This window comes from Stegodyphus dumicola, chromosome 3 (genome assembly GCF_044657685.1).
Source record: "Stegodyphus dumicola isolate Sdum_Otavi_A_Nest chromosome 3, ASM4465768v1".
NCBI lineage: Eukaryota > Metazoa > Arthropoda > Arachnida > Araneae > Eresidae > Stegodyphus > Stegodyphus dumicola.
The window spans coordinates 239,256,900-239,274,406 of NC_140770.1; the positions used below are offsets into that span (position 1 = coordinate 239,256,900).

At 31.7% G+C, this 17,507-nt stretch overlaps 1 protein-coding gene across 3 annotated transcripts in view; it reads right to left on the minus strand.

Moving 5' to 3' along the window:
- Positions 1 to 5,742: 5,742 nt before the first annotated feature.
- LOC118184709 (protein lin-28 homolog) overlaps positions 5,743 to 17,507 on the minus strand; it is a 421,219-nt gene continuing 409,454 nt past the window's right edge. For all 3 annotated transcript variants that reach the window (XM_085813958.1, XM_085813957.1, XM_085813956.1), the window contains exon 4: positions 5,743 to 9,379. In XM_085813958.1, the coding sequence (XP_085670084.1) occupies positions 8,983 to 9,379 (397 nt within the window). In that variant the 3' untranslated portion in view covers positions 5,743 to 8,982. The remainder of the gene's footprint in view (positions 9,380 to 17,507) is intronic.

Sequence of the window (17,507 nt, forward strand, 5' to 3'; positions counted from 1 at the left end):
CGGACATGTCGGTGTATCATATTTTTCATTTCTGTAAAATTGTTTAGATTATCACCATAAACAGTGCTTTTAAAATAACCCCATAGCTAAAAGTAAGAGAGGTTGAGAAGAGGGGAAGTGTCGGTCTATAAGACGTTCAATCGTGGAATGTTGTCTAAGTAACTGTGCGACACATGTGAGGTGGGGCCCAGCCCTGCATAAAATCGTAATATATAAAATGCCACGTTACTGCAGTTCATGTATCACGAAATATTTTAACATTGACTCTAAGCGATCTGCAATCACAGTAGTCCAGCTGTCGACTGCTATTCAGAGAAAAATGGTTCAGTTATGAAACTAGCTGTCATTTCTCACCAAACGGTGTGGAATGACTGCTATACAATCGAATTCAGTAGGAAAATGCAATGGAACTAGGCAGATAACATGAGGGATTTCTTTGGCCCAAATCGATTAAAAGCGTTTTGAATCAGTATCTTCATGTTTTAGGGCCGAATTTAGGCTTCAAAAATTACAAATTAGCGATCTGTAAGAAAACGATTTCCAGATTGTACGCACTTGTGCGAGTAATTTGCGATCTCACATTTTCTAATCGCTAATTTGTGGTTTTCACGGACGAATTTCTCCCTTATACGGATGGCGCACTCGACGTTTATCGAATTTAACGCCTTTAAAAGGTAATTTGCCCACTTCAAAGTTTCTTAACGGTATACAACATATTAAAGTGTAACAAAAGGTTAAGTTAGATTCCGACCCATATTTCCTTTAACAATATTGCATATAGCGCCATTTTCCCCCTGGTGGTGAGGTTCCGAACTTTCTTTTTTTCACGGAAAATAAATTCGCATGGCCTCCTTTACACGGTTACAAAGTTTGATAACATTTGATCCAGTAGTTTTCCTTTTATGGCCGTTTCAAAGTGAAACTTTAATTATAACCACCCTGTATATTATTATTAAATTTTAATTTGAAGCTATGCGCTATATGTATACCATGCGTAAGATTTTCGCTTTTATGGAAAAAATAAAGAGTCGAAGCAAATAGGATAATGGACCAACACTGAAAAAATTTCCCCTCCCTCCGAAAATAAAATATTGAAACTTCGACCTTGAAGAATTTATTGGATTAGCGAAATATTCAATTTGACTTATCCTGGTTCCGACGACAATTACGTCAAAAATTCCGAATTACTGAAGCTGAAGTAAAAGGTTTAGTATATATTCACTGTATGTTAATAAAGTAATCAGAGTGTAATAAAAATATATTATAGAATTTACGCTGGTCCAACATTTTGTCTGAATGCACAACATGTAATGGAAGAGAAGGCTTGTAGAGATCTGTTTTTGACATGTCTCTAAAAGTAGATGTCATACTCCTTTTGACACTTCAATGTCAAAACACTTTTCTTTGAGAGGCAACTTTAGTTTTTGGGAAAGAAAAAAAATCACAAGAAGACAAATTTGAAGAACATGCAGGATGATTGAGTACACATACTTATTTCCGAATACAAGAGGTTCTCCGATTGGTTATTGAATAATGAAAAGATGCATTGTCATGCAATATAAAACATTTGGAATACGTTTTCTGACTGAATAACGTAAGATTAAAAGTCATGTGCTTAATACACAGCCATTTACAAGTCAACTACTCGGGCAATTGCAAAATCGTTTTGATTTTGAGCTTGTAAGACAAGCCTAATATCACTGGATTTAAACACTTCTTTAATCTTCCGAGAACATTCCTTCTTTAGCTCATATTCCAAGAATACCACGAGAATACAATTATTGCAGCACTAAGGCTTGGTAGTTTACTAACGAGTTAACAAAACTTAAATTCTGCTTTTGTGTCTAAGAATACAACAATATTTTAAATATTTACAAATAAAATATTAAATTGGAGATTTAATTGGAGCCTCACCAGTTGCCTAGCATTTAAAGATTGTTAAATACTAATTGTTTGTTGCGAAGTCTAACTAAGGCTGCATGGTTGGTTTTCGTAGTTTTTTAGGTTCTCTTTACAAAGGTTCTCTATGAAAGCATCTTAACCAAATAGCTTCCATGTTCTTTCTATGTTCAAATAACCGACTAACCTAATTTAAGCGCGATTTCCAAGTGAAGTTAGTAGCAAAACCCAAATACTCATTAAAAATCACATAGCTTGCCAATCGAGAGTAACATGAAAGATACGGCGCCAATAATTGAATTGCTGTTACGATACGCTGTTTCTAAACTTAGATGGCCATTCCTTAATTAAATATAATTGATTTGTAACTCCTACTAGTGCTGACGGTAAGAATTGAAGTGCAAATAAATAATATCGTGTGCAGTCTTGATTAATATAAAATTAGAAACATTTGCATTCTGACAGAAAGTTTTTTGAAATATTTGCAATTACTTTATAAGAAGGATTTATTAATAACCGTAATAATTACTTATTATATTACTGATGATTAGAATTCAATTCTTGACAATTAAATTCTAAATTAGAATTTTAAGGATATAATGAAAATACGCAAAGCATAAAAATACATTTTAGGATAAAAAATGAGTGGATTTTTTATGTTTCAAAACTTCTTAAATTCATTTAATAAACATCGTACCCTCGTCGTTAATTGAATCCAGAATTTGGGTGTCGTTTATATAATTATTCTTACTTGTCCACAGAACCTGCTGACTTATCCAGCCATTAAGTAGCTGCAGATCATTTCTACATAACCATTGAACTTCCATTAATACGGTCTGTACAGGGTTGTATGTTTATATCATAATTTGACTTTTGTAAAAATGATTATTCTAAATCTTATGTTTCTATAAAAATATACTGTGCTTTAAAAATATGGATGATAGTATCAGCCGCTCTTTCAGCCACTTCATAAGCAACAGCTTGTTTAGAAATAAATTATGCAGTAGTTAATGTCATAAAATATTTTCGTAAAATTTAAATAAACACCAAACGAAAGTTCTCAGTTTTAGACAATTCGATTTAAACGAAGTTAAAGTAAAGTAGCAGACGATAAAACGCCGAAGATAAAAATTTACTCTTACAAATAATTCTTTAAAAAAAAGGAAGAAAGAGAGAAATTAAAAAAAAATAGTTAAAAATTTGAATAATATCATCTATAATTTAAAAAATAGCTTTTCGTATAGTATTAATAAATATTTATTACGCATCATTGAGGGGAAAAATTTCATATGATTAATTCTCCGTAAAATTTTACTTGAAATTTAAGGTTAAAAATAGCTGTGGCAATTCACTGTAACAAAAATCTATAAACCACATTTGGCGTTATTATCGCTCAAAAAAATATGCCAAATTTCAAAACGCGAAATTATGTAAATTCGTGTATATCTTAGTAAAATTTGAATAAAAAAGTCTAATTTTTTGCAGGTATGCTTAGAAACACACCTACTTTAAGATGATGGTAAAAATGTTTTAGGTTATAATTCAAAATGTTTTTCGAAAAATTTATAAAAATTATTTAAAAATAGAAATTAAAAAAATAAAACACAAAAAATGGGTGAATTTTATTTGGAATGAACCTAAATTTCGAAATGTGAAAGGAAAAAATCAGAAAAGTTTAATAAAAAAAAAAAGATATTAATAAGCATATGCCAAATTCAATTAGCATTGAGGAGCTAAAATTTTGAGAGCTAATATTTTAAAAACGACTCGTACGATTTTTATAAAACTTGGTATTCTGGCATAATTTGAGTCGTAGAATCGAAATATGCAAAACAATTGGTATGTTATTTCAGAAAAAGTCCGATTTTGTGTCAAAATACCTATGTTAGAATAGTGCTATACATAAATTTAATATATATCCTAAGTCTCGCTTTCGAGACATAGCAACTGCGAGACATGCAAAAGCGCAGTTTGAATTTTGTCAATCGGCCCAGTAGAACGGAAGATATAGCACTTCCCCCCCCCCTTTTTTTTGGAGCAGTGTACATATTATATAGTAAATTGTTTTAGATCAGTTGTGTTTGTTGTGAAAAAAATTAAGGGTTAAAGTTCCCTTAAAGCTTCCACATAGTTGAAATTACTATTTGGTTCAAAATAAATATAGAGAGAGGAAGATAGAGAGTAATTAGATTTTGATCATAAATTATGGTTATATTATGGTATTCTTAGCAAAAGTTAGAAAAAAACCTTGGCTGAAGAGTTAAGGGAAAAGATCTGACCTGAGTTTAGAATCATTAATCTAAGGCAGAGGATTATAAGAAATGAAGCCTACGAGGAGAAACCCGTGAAAACTGTGTAATAAAATATCATTTCAACGAGCTTTGAGAGGGAAAGAGACGAACAGGATAGAATTCAAAGAGAAGAGGAAGCGAGGTATTATAGAATCAGGACAAAAAGAGAAGAGTGGCAGGCTAGAACTAGAAGAGAAGAAGAGAGTCAAGATAGAATTAAGAGAGAAGAAAGAGAATTCGAAATAGCCAAACTGAAGCTGCTAGCCGCAGTTGTCAGAAAAAATCTGGACACCGGACGCTATTTACTTGGGAACCGGACTGTTGAAAAATTAGCAGAAAATCAAAGTGAGTTTTTTGTCAAGAACCGATGTACAGGGGTCAGTATCAAAGATACTGCGAAACTGTCAATACCGAAGCTGAAAACGCGCAAAAATACAAAGAAATGGGTGAAGACGATAAGTGCATAGCCACCGAGGAAATTTCGCTCCCGCTAATAAGACACATTCGCCAGGAACTCTGCTTCCAGGAAGCAAAGCTGATTCTCCTAAAGAAGAATCGAGAGGCACACCATTATTTCTGCCCGATGCAGAGGTGAATTAGCTACCTCTTTCAGTAGACAAGACTCGGCTGTCTCACTTGCAAAGAGAAAGTGATGATTTAAAACCACTTTTTGACCTAGCGGCGTTAGACGATTAAAGATGGTCAAAGTTCTCCAAAAAAAAAAAAAACTTGACAAAATAGAAAACAAATTGCTATTTATCTTCTTGTTGTCTTGTGAATGAACTTCAGTATCCACCGTGGAGCCGGTGAAATTTATTAAGAGAAATTAAGGACACCCCCCTTTGGCAGTGTATCCATTGACTCGTCTTCTAAGAGTAAAAAGGTGGCTTTTATCTGTGAAATGCCAAGACAATGAGAGACGCGTTCGAGTGCAGACAGGAAGACTGTTGTCTTTCCCTTTCTATAACAATGCTATAATGTTACTTTTTTATTAACTAAGAAAGCCTAATTAAGTTTTCAAATAAATCTAAAATAACAACTTGTCCAGTTATTATCATCCCGGAAGCTCGGTGACGTTACACCCTGCTGGAATAAAATCCCATTGTAACTTTTACGAACCAGAAGAGGACGAAGGAGAGTATATTCTGGAAATAAAACAAACTTTGTTGATCTTAATTTTGAAAAATAAAAAAAAAAGTATTAAGAATCCCATTATTTATGGAATAACTCAATAGATTTGATATTATGTCAGTAATATTAAAATTTTTAATTTAAGATAACAGCATAGTAGATTAGACCATGCATTTATTTCTGACCATAAAAATTATAAAAGTAACATGCTGTATTACTAGGTTAAATTTCTTCCCAATTCAAGATATTTTTCAGAGTGGATGTGAAGTCGTATGAAAAATTTTAAACAAGTTGGCGACACAAACTGCATAAAGAACAGACTTCAAAAATTCGTTAAAATGAAAATTCTAAACTTCTTTATTTAGAATAATTTCATGTTTGTGTATAAATAATTAAATTCAGTAAAGACACAACGTTCACGTAAAATTGAGAGAGATTTATTAATTTTTATTTCATACATGTATCTGCACATTTTTAAATATTAACACAACTGGTGTATAATTTTTTTTCTCATTTGTTATAAACACTAAAGCAGCACTCCACTGATACCTTTAAATATTTACAAGAGCTGCAACAACACACATTTTTCATGCCAACCTCGAACCAGCATTGCGAGGCAACATTATAGCCAGTTAAAAGAGTTTTTCTCAAGTTCTTAGCTGAAAAATGCAGCTTCTGTAATTTCACGCATCCTCTAAAAGCACTGCAACATTATTTCACTCACCCGTTTTCAAAGCACAGGAACCGAGTTTATTCATTTTGATTACCTATTTGCAGAAGTTTGTAGAAGAAAATTAGACTAAGTATTTTTTCGAATTCTTTTGAGAGCACGTACTTACGTACTTATATCTTTTTCAGAAGTAAAATTTGTAGTTTATCAATCATTACAAATTCTTTGGTATTTCTGACTAGTTTCCCCAGTTTGTATATTCTAGATAATTGTAGCTAATGAACTTTGTTGTTCGAAAAAGAAATTTTGAGGCTAAATGGAGATATTCTTCTATCGTATTTAATTTGGCCATTATTTTTGTAATACATTATTGTACAAATTTTAAAACAAAAAATAATTTGCTACCATGATTTTTCAAATAAAACATTATAGTTTATATCTCAGTTTATGAATACAGTCTCGCTTACTGCAAAAAGATTTTACGTCAAATCAAACCTTTTTTCAAAATTAAGATGCCATTTAAAAAAATGGGATATATAACTTCATTAAGGGTGTCTCTATGCAAAGTGAGGAGTTACTTAGCGTGCGCAAGTAACTGAGATAGAGACCAAGGCCATTATAAACTTAATTTTATTTTTTTCCCTCAATGAAAAGATGCCTCTTATGAGGCAGCCTTTTTTAACTTTTCTGGAGAGTGCATCTATAGAAGTAATAACGAATATCCTTCTTTACATTTCCACATCTGATAGCAGCAAATAATAAAACCCGCACATGCTTTGTATTGCAAAAAATGAAATAAACAGATTACTGCAAATAAACAAGAATGTAAATGATGTAGTCTCACTCAATTAATTACATTTATCAATATTGCTTCTATATCACTCATTTCTATCACACGTAATATATCCGTAATTTTAATGATTTTTGTTCTCTCCAACGTGAAATGGAACTGAGATATGATGAGTATTGTTTTTGTTATATCTTATTGTATGAAACACTTTTTGCAATAAAACGTAATGAAAAGGAGCTCGTAAAACATTTAATTCTTTAAAATATTAGCTAAAAAGCTATTATATTTTCAACATCTTTATTTATTAACTATTGACTGACTGAAGCTTAATATTAGCAATTTGCGGAATAAACGAATAAGAGCTGTATACGAAATTCAAGCAAAATTTTATTCACAGACTGAGTTCTCTTATCGCTTAGAAAGAGAACTCTTTAAAATAACTTATTAGCACCGGTATACTTCTTAAGTAAATAACAAAATTAAAATAGAGAAAAAATAAGTTGAATCACTTAAATGATAAAATAGTTCACCTGTGGGCGCAGTTTTTCAAAAGAAAACGATTCACATATCAGCACCATTAGTTACAAGAAAATGATAATATGACATTGATGTTAAAACAAAATACCAAAAGAAATTCGGCAGGATGAAGAAATGAAAAAAAAATATATTTCAGAAGAAAAGCCAGAGAAAGTTTTTGTTATTTTTTTGTTAAGAATGTGGTCATTTTCCATACAAATATAATGAAACGTGCAGAGATAACGAATAAAAAGCTACACTAAAGCGTTCAAAAGATCCTAAGCCAAATTTATTAAATAACCTTTATGCAAATGTAAAATATATTTAGTTTAATACCTTTCAAAGTTTTTTTAATTTTGAATGAAATTCTTTTGTTTCATTGTGATTAGATTTTGAAGTCAGCATATGCTTCATGTATTTAAAATTATTAAATAATGTCAAGTAGTTGACCACGAAGTGACTTATTTATTGACTTATTTTATTATACAACTCCGTTTCTCGCCAGTTATCCTACTTTTCTGTGACCCGAAGGAAGATGTATCGCAGTTGTGAAGTATCCTAATTGAGAAGATTTTAGGTTACGTAGGTATACATTGTAAGCTTTTGTTCAAGTTTGATGGCATATTAAAATTAAATCCATGCCTTCAGATTATATTGGATGCTTATAAAAGACGTCATCCGCGATGATAAACTTGTGCCTAAGTCTTATGGCATAGTAGATTCCTGCCATCAGATCATAATGAATACTTTTCAATTATGAAAAACTTCATCTGCACCAAAAGCATTGTTTTCTTTTATTACCTGTTTTACTTAGCCTACTCTTAATCTGCTTTCGGTGACCCACTTTTTATTCAGAGATGTGGTTTACTTAAATTTGAGACAGATTGTTAAAAATTTCTTACTGCAATAGATTTTCGTCAACAGCAGTAAAGAGGATTTTAACTAAAGTATAGAAAATTACTATTTAATATTATTTAACAATTTGGCAATATAAATAATTTAAGCTTTGTTTATAATAGACATGAATAAAGGATTAAAATGCTGATAGGAAAATTATCTGGTTTAAAATGAGAAATACAATTTTAAATATATTTTATGACATGAAACATTGCAGTTTTCATTTAAAATAACTTCTTTTACTCTGCATTTTATGTTACAGAATTAAAAAAAATGCAAATTCTACTTTTAGTTTGTTTCTATTAATTCAATGAGTACTTTTGCCGAAGGGCACATGGGAAAAGGGTATCATATCCTGATGAAAGAACGCTGAAGAGAAATATAATCTTAACTAACTTGAGTTTAGTGTAGTGCACTGAGAGATGGTAGTTTAAATATGAACAATCTGAAAATAAATCTTAGTTTCAGTTTTTTCAATCTACTTTGTAGATTTCTCATTAATTTTAAAACATTCACATATTTTTCAACTTTTTACACAAACGGAGCTTTTGCTGTTGCTCAAACTTTAGTAATCCATTTTAAAAGATTCCCAGTGTAAAAGCTGAATATTTGATAGCCAATGACTGTTTCACATGGGATGTTAGCTTTTATCCATTGTCAGATTTTCCTCCATTTACTTCATTCCCTTGTAACTAATGTCAGACGTTGACTAAAATCTTTGGTGGAAAAAACATGGTCTTGTGATGGTAGCAAATAGCGGCTGAAGTTGAGCAGCGTAATGATTCACGCTAGAGATCTCTTTTTTCAAAAGAAGATCCTGTACCGCAAGATGATGCTGGCGAGGAAGAACAGTTGATTCTATGATCATGAAGCTGTACGTCTTCGTCGTCCTCTTCCTCGTTGTCCAGAAGCGTTTTAAAAGAGTTACCTTTCCCAAGGCAAATCGTATGGTGTATAGATTCCTCCACCAAGTCACCGTTGTTTTTGTTGTCACAACAGTTGTCATTATTATTGCTGCACTTGTTGGATGACGGATCGGAAGGCGTTTTCTTTTTCCCCTCTTCCTTTGCCGGACAATCTGCAATTAAATGGTCTACAGATTTGCAGTGATGGCAACGTTTTGGCTGTGGTCCCATCGTGCATTTCGCTGCGATGTGGTTGGCAAATTCTCCACAATTATAGCACCTAAACAAAATGAATAAATAAAATTATTTTCTGAATGAATAATTTTTAAAGTTTCCTAATAAATTGTTGTGAAAATCAGTATTATTAAAATATAAAGCATTTTAGACAAAATATAGCACAAGAAGTTTAAATTTAATACACGTTTGCCATTATGTGATTCAATTATGGTTTAAATTAATTAAAATATTTTTTCCCTTTTCATTTTATGCACTGATTATTGACATTTTTACAGAAAACCTATAAATCATAGTTAATGACTAATCTGTAAATCATAGTTACGGATGCATAATAAATTGATGATGTGATCTTAATGACCTGATTTTCCAACGCACAGTACATCTTCAGCCTGAAGTTTGGAAATAAATATTTAAGAAAGAGAAATTCAAAGTACTTGACAACCAGATTAATTTCTCTTGTCAATAAGTGTTGCGTAGCTCCCTGTTAAGTGAAATTATTGGAGATATACGAATTCAGATTCTCACATCCAGTTAAGTTCCAGACGCTGTTGGATGTAAAAGGTTTCTTTCAGACACCTATGTAACTAGACTGCTGGTCTATCTCTGTGAGCTGTAAATGTTGTTTAGGTTTAATTGTTTTATTCAGCAGTTTGTGAACGAACCTTTTTTTTTTAAAAGTTTAATTTTAAGATGCTAGATGAATAAGTTATCCATACTAGCATATATTCTAATACATATTTTCTATAGTATTCTATTACTAATTATTGTCTGAAATACAATAGCCACACTAACAGAGCACGAGACAACAAAATTAATGACACTGAAGAGAGAATGCATTTTGCAAGGAATTCAGTATGTGCTTTTCTCTTATTAAAACATTAAACAGAATATGTATTGCAGATTTCAAACGGTAGATTCAGTCGTTAGGTTGAGAACAAAGAGCTATAGATTTGTACCCAAAAACAATATTAAAGTTTGAAAGCCTTATGAAAAAAATATCTAGAAAACACTTTGTATGTTTGCTAAATTAATTGGATTTTAGAAAATTTCGGTAACAATAAGATTAATACGAAAACAGTATAAATCTTTTGTAATCAATCAGATTAAAAATATCTGCAAATGCTTTTATACATTGGGCAAAATAATTCGGTTTTCGATAATTTTGTTAATTACAACGCCATTATAAAACACAGAGCTGTATTTTCAACCCAAACATTCTTTCACACATCGCAACTGTAAGAATGACATTGATGGCAAAAAGGGGGGGGGCTTAGGAGATTTTGTCAGAATTGCAGATGCAACTAAAAATTTCCTTCACTTTACTTGGAAGGTTTAGTATGTTACATGTTATAGAAGGTAAACATGTTATAGAAGCTTTCTCTTATTCGTAAGTAAAATGTTGTTCATTGTCAAAGAAAGGCTCGATAGAAGGAAGACCAAGCATTGAAACTTTCATTTTGGATTACTTACATGAACAGTTCTTACAATTACAATTAGACAGTTCTTACAAAAAAAAAAAAAAAAAAAAAAAAAAAAAAAAAAAAAAAAAAAACAGTTCTTACAATTACAATTTTCTATCAGAATGGCCTCTAAATATAACAATTTGAATCTGAATGATTATAACCTGTTATTGTTTTTGAAGGACAGAATATACAAGAGTAATCCTCATGCGACTGATGAAATGGAGAAAGCTAATACACTTAAAGAAAATATCTCATGAGAAGTGCTAGCAAAGATAAAGAAATCTTTTAATAGACCCTTTTTAAAAATACGAGAATAGAAAAAGCACGTATTTAAAATGGCATAATTTGAATATGAATTAAATATTCAAGTTTATGAAATTGTTTAACACCATTGTCATCAATATTGGTGAGATGTATAAAACGATACTTGTATTTAAATATACTGTATTGTTTCCTAATAATTTGTTTACAGAATATTCACTGAAAAACACTGCCTTGTCTGCCAGCCAGATGGTATAGTGGTTAGGGAAGACTGCGATACTGAAGCGCACGGGTTCGAGTTCTTGAGAAGGCATGGTTGCAACTATCCGTCCCTTCGTAGAAGAACGGATAGTTGCAACCATGCCTTCTCATTCCCATTTTGAACGCCAGTTCTTCCAAATGAGGTAATACACCTGCCACTCATAACTATCTATCACTAAATGCGTAGTGAAACACTTTGCTGAGCAAATCATGGGCAGCATTTTCAACAAGTTTCATAAAATGCCTCTTTATTGTACAATTTTCTGGATAAATGGAACTTACTTACATATTTTAATGGAGCAGAAGGTAGAAACTGCCAAAATCATTTCGAGTGACCTTTCAGACTTCAGAAGTCCAGCCTGGAATAAATTTTTACATAATCTGCCCTACTTGAAACTATATGATCTAACCTATCGTAACCTTTTCACATTTGAAGTGGGGTAGGTTACCAAATGATCCATTTTGATGTATTCTTCTTCTCGCCGAACGTTTATGCTTTTTCACATCAAAGTTTCCTTGACGAGGTAACTATCTGCTCCAACGCACCCGTGCATTCATACACAATGAAAATGCAACAGGCAATGGAATCATCAATGGATTTTTCGATGTAAAGATTTTAAATTAAATACTTCCTGCACGAAGTAAAGGAAGTATTTTAATCGTGAAAAATTTCGAGTGTCATATTTCAGCGAAAGTATCCATTTTGACCACTCTCGGATCCATTTAGACGCTTTTTTTGCTTGATATCTATATGTACAGACAGAATAAAGGACTGTTTTTTCCAAAACGGATTGTAAAATGAATTCAGAAGGGATTTTTTTGTGACATCTGTAAGTACGTGAGGCACGGTGGCCCAGTGGCTGGCGCATCGCGCAGCAGCAACACAGGTCCGGGGTTCGATGCCCGGGCTGGGCAGGGTCGACTCAGCCTTTCATCCCTAGATTTCCATCATTTGGGTCGATAAAATGAGTACCAAGTTCGCTTGGGGACTAAACATTGGAGGTTCTGCGACAAACTGACCACTTGTTCAGGGCATATGTTTACGCATCCCGGGGATCACGGTCAAGAAAGCAGATTTCGGGCACTGTAGGCCTTGGCCCATTAGGGCTGTTACGCCACTGAGTTTAGTTTTAGTGTAGTAAGTACGTATGTTATGTACCTCACTCAGAAAAGATTAGCCATAGAACGTTTAATTTTTTTTTATGTGGGACTGCTATAACATGTAGTTGTGGAGTCCTTTTTTTTTTTTTTTAAGCAATTGGCCGCACCAAACATATAACGTACGTATAAACGAATATATATATATATATATAAAAGTGGCGTTAACGAGGCAGCCATTTATTTACATTTGAAAGTCTTAGAAGAATAGTGAATTAAGTCAGTTTAAGTCAGTTGATCAGTTGATGCACCAACTTTAGCATCTTTTGGCCCAGCCGAAGCAAAAGATAACTTTTAATTTTGTGCACCGAAATCTTTGTCTTCTTTTCCTTTGGCCGAATTGCTAGTTCTTGCCTACAGACTCTAATTGTAATTGTAAGAACTGTTTTTTTAAACTGTCTTAAACTGTATTTGTTTTAGGTTTTTTCTATTTTATAGTTTAAATGAAGATGTTTTGCGCATTTGTATCTTGCCGCAAAGTGAGAATTGAATTGATCGAATGAGAAATGTATCTCTAATTAAATTGGAGGAAACAAGTTTAAATGGAGAGCAGCAAAAATACGTATAATTTAATAGGCTGTACAAGGACGTTATGTGGTGTCCACATCAGATATTTTGCCAGAAATATTCATTCGCTAATTCAAAAAAGATTTTCTTCATGTTATGAATTCCAAAACTGGGGCCATATGATTGCAACTAGGAAAAGGCTGCACATTACTAATAAATGGTGTTTAAATTTTGATTCTAGGTAAAAATGCAGCCTAAAAAACATTTAAATATAAGATATGTACTGAAAATTCTTTGATGTGAGAAGTTGTATTGCTTGTTGGATAAATTGTTCTATTGCTATTTTGATAAAATACTAATTTGAATAAAATAGTAAGACTGTAACTTTTATGTTTTCAGCTAAACGAATGATGTCTCTGAACACACATTATTAAGCTTAATGTGTCCCCAGTTTGCTAAACATGAGTATTGTCAAAATAGATATACAGAAAATTGCTAACTATCAGGACCAATAATATCAATACAAAAATATTTCGCTAGCATTGGCATGACTGATGAGTTACTTCATCATGATCCTATATAAGCTAGTCGTAGCCATCTATTAAATTCAAATACATGACGTAAACGAAATAAAATCAAGCAGTTGGTATGTAAGATGACAATTGAATTGTGTCTGAATGCTAAATTTGCTCAGTAGGGAAAGCTCTGTTGCCAATATAAATAAATACTTTGGTGCCAATGTAAATAATTTAAATTCTCAAAGTATTTATATTGGTACGATTGAAGCTGTTGCTAATATTAAATGTAAAAATGTAGAATATTTTTCATTGCATAAAGTTGCAGTTGTTCCTGATTTTATAACATTAATATTAAAAATATATGTTCTTTTAAGCATCATAAAAGTCGAGCATCTTAATAGTAAAATACATTAAAATAATCTTTATAGATTCAAATCTTAAAATTTCAGATTTCACAGAAATTTAGACTTTTTCCAAAACGTGGATTTTTCTAAGAAGTACTTCTGAATGTCTCTTATTTTGCTTTTCTCTTATTTACTGCAGTTCATTTCATACACATACACACCCAAAAGAAAATATTTCAATTTTATCATAGTATAAGACTACAAATATCATAAAATACTGAATGTTACGATACGTTTGACACTTTTGTTTAAGTCACACTTGTTTCTTGTTTATTTTCTATCGATATTTTAGTCAAACGAGGAATACAAATAAAACTCTAAACAAAGCAAACTTTAAATTTGGCGTTTAAATTATGAATCACTTCAGTTATCTTTCAAAAATAATAAAAGCTTTCCATGAAGCTTCGTCCTTCGTGTAAGATATAATATAGTTGTAACTTTATCACTTCTATTATTTAAAAAACTTCATTTTAAATAGAATTTTCATAATGTTAAATTTATTTAACATCCTTCGTTTAATCCCTAAATTATATTCAGGTTTTGCACATCGATTAATAGCAATACAGGCTACCAGAACAATAATACTCTTGGAAAACAAACCAATAAAATCTGAAAGTCAACTATCTTCTATGAGAACTATATTAATTTTATTTCCTGATAAAAGGCAGAAATTAAGCGTTTTTTTTTTCGTGTTTTCAGAGATCAAGAGCAACTAAAGAGTGAAATATTTAATACTAAAAAAAGCGAAAGTACCCAATGCCAGTTAAGATAGATTGAGAGTAATGTATCTAACAAGAAAGATAATGATACCGCTGTAATCCGTCTCTAATATTGATGCAAAAGTTACGATTCTTAGTCATACATTTTTCAACCTTATGCGATCTGGAACCCACATAAAAGAATTTCCATAGAAAAATTAATTAATTCTCCCTTATTATATCAGCAACAATGGCACGCAGTTTTTAATGATTTTCGTCTTTCTAATCAAATGGTCGTAAAAGCTCAAGTTCTATCCAATATTTCACTTATATTCAATTTTAGTCGACTAAATGGGGCAAAAACTGGTCATAGTTGATCAGAAATAAATAAAGCGAACAAACCAGATATTCTTCTTTATATATAGATAGATATAGATATAGATTTTGTAAAACTTACAAATTTTTGATTAACAAACTCTACGATTCATTCGAAAGCGAGCAGTAGCAAGAGTTTTCGAAATAAAGCATTTTTATCTCTAACGCGCCAGTCATTCGGAAAAATGGGTGCGAAAAATTTTTGCCACTCGGAAAAATGAGTGCGAAAATTAGTTTTCTCAGAGTTTTTACTTAATATTTCGGCTGATTAAAGTCGTACGAAGATAAGAATAGTCGAAATGGCTTCCCACGAATTTTTGAAATCGGGAATAATGTATTTAATGTTTGGCAATACTCTTTTTATTTCACTGTAAAACTTAGGAATTTTTTATTAAAAAACTCTAAGATTTGAAAACGAACACTTTTCGAAATAAAGCAAATTTTTATCCCCAGCATGCGAGATTGTTGTTCCTCGGTAAAATGGAGGCAAAAATTAGCATTATAGAGTTTTTAATTAATAGTTCTAATTTTAGCTATTTATTTTTTGAAAAAAAGGGGACTTGGACTTTTTGAGGACCCAGAAAAGAATTGTAGAAAGTTTGGTGACAATAGCTATTCTGTAGTAGTGACTGAGTTAATCACGAAGAAACAAACACACAAACACATAGACATTCTTCTTTATATACAAAGATTATGAATGAAGAGGAGAAGAAGAGGGGAAAAAATAAGAATACGTCAAGAATACGTCTTATTCATATAATACTTCTCTAAGTATTAATTTCTGAAACATTTAAATTTGAAAATATTGAGATTTCAGATGATAAACAACATCGTAAATGACATAAAAGTAATTAACATTATTGACATTTTTTGTAATACATATTTCCATATTTTTTGCATCCTTTTTACATGGTAAAAAGAAAAATTTGGTTTAATGGCAGGAATTATGACCAAATTTTCAAAATAAAGAACATAACTTTTGCATTTAGTCATATTAAAGGAGATTTTTAGACAATCATGATAATCAGATATTTTGCTGTATAAACTTGGTACAAAGATGATGATGATGATAAGATTAGGTATGAAGTTATGTAAACTTGGATATGAAGTTTTAAGATGTTAAACCTTACAGTAAAAAAGTATTTTTATGCTGACGGTATAAGATTATCCGTCTTAATGATGTAAATAACGATATATTTCAAGTAAACGTGACCCTCAGTTAGCAAAATTCACGTCTAGGTTTAGCTTTAGAATGTTATAAGAGAAGTTTGGGACAGGCTGCTAAGATTTCAACGCATTTCCGAATAAATCGATAATACTGCAGCCTCGATATTTCTTCCTACCGGCAGATATATTAATGTCAACTTTTCAATCTGAAAATGAAGAGAGTTTCAGCTCGAAATCTCAAAACCACAAGAGGGATGTTGCATTCGCAACGGTCTCGTAACTCTCGTAACGGATTCAAGGACGACAGTTACTGCCACTAGACAACAAAACAACCCTGATTGCCAGATGACAGCTGGATGTATGTTTACTCACAAAGGGAAACGGGGGAAGTACGACAATCGGTCAATCACAAACAATATTTTCCTATAGACCTCGTAACTGAAGTAAAATGAATAATAGTGTAGGTTGAGGGCTTTCAGGAAATACTCCTTATAGAGCGATTTTAAACTGACTTGAATTTCCTTAGTATTCCAATGGCAGTACATTTACCTGTAAAAGCGAATGGAAGTGAATCCGACGGTTTCGATTTTGGCACCGAAAAATTTAACATAACTAAAATTAAATCGCGTTTAGGTGAATTAAATAACAACTGAATCTGTTAAAATATTATTAACGGAGTTAGAACGCTGGACAATTAATCTGCTCAATAAGCTTGCAGAAAATCTGTAAAGGATAGACGTATGTTGCACATAAGAAAATCAGGCGAGAAATGTAATATCTGAGGAAGTAATAATGCTTTTTCACTATGAGCAAAAGTTTTAAAAGCAAGCATATGTGATTTTATTTACCAAATATTGTATAAACTGCAAAACCTATATTGCCAATACAGGTTTCTCAGGATAAAAATAAAACACTTAGGATTTTTCAATCACATGATTATTTTAAGTTAGAAATGAATACTCGAATCCTTGAATCTTGAAAGTATTTTGAGATTCAAAACATGAACTTCGCACATTTTCAACATTTCGGATCTTTCAAATCCTGAACTAAAAACTCTTTAAATGTAGTGTCTGAAAATTTTGGGAAGAACTGTTTTATTGACGAGCATTGGAAGTATTTGTTAAAACAGAATATACTTGCTGCAGTAGTTTCATTTGACCTAGATCACTTATGGTTGCCCTTTGCGTAGCAGTGTTAATTTTTTTCGTGATAATTTAGAGTTTCTTTTTTCCTGTTCTTCTGTGTTTGCGTTTGGAATAACATTTACTTTATACCTGTTTTGCTTTAAAAAGATTCTGGAAAAGGAAGAAAAAATGTAAAAACATTATTCAACTATATTTTGAGAAATTATTCTGAGAA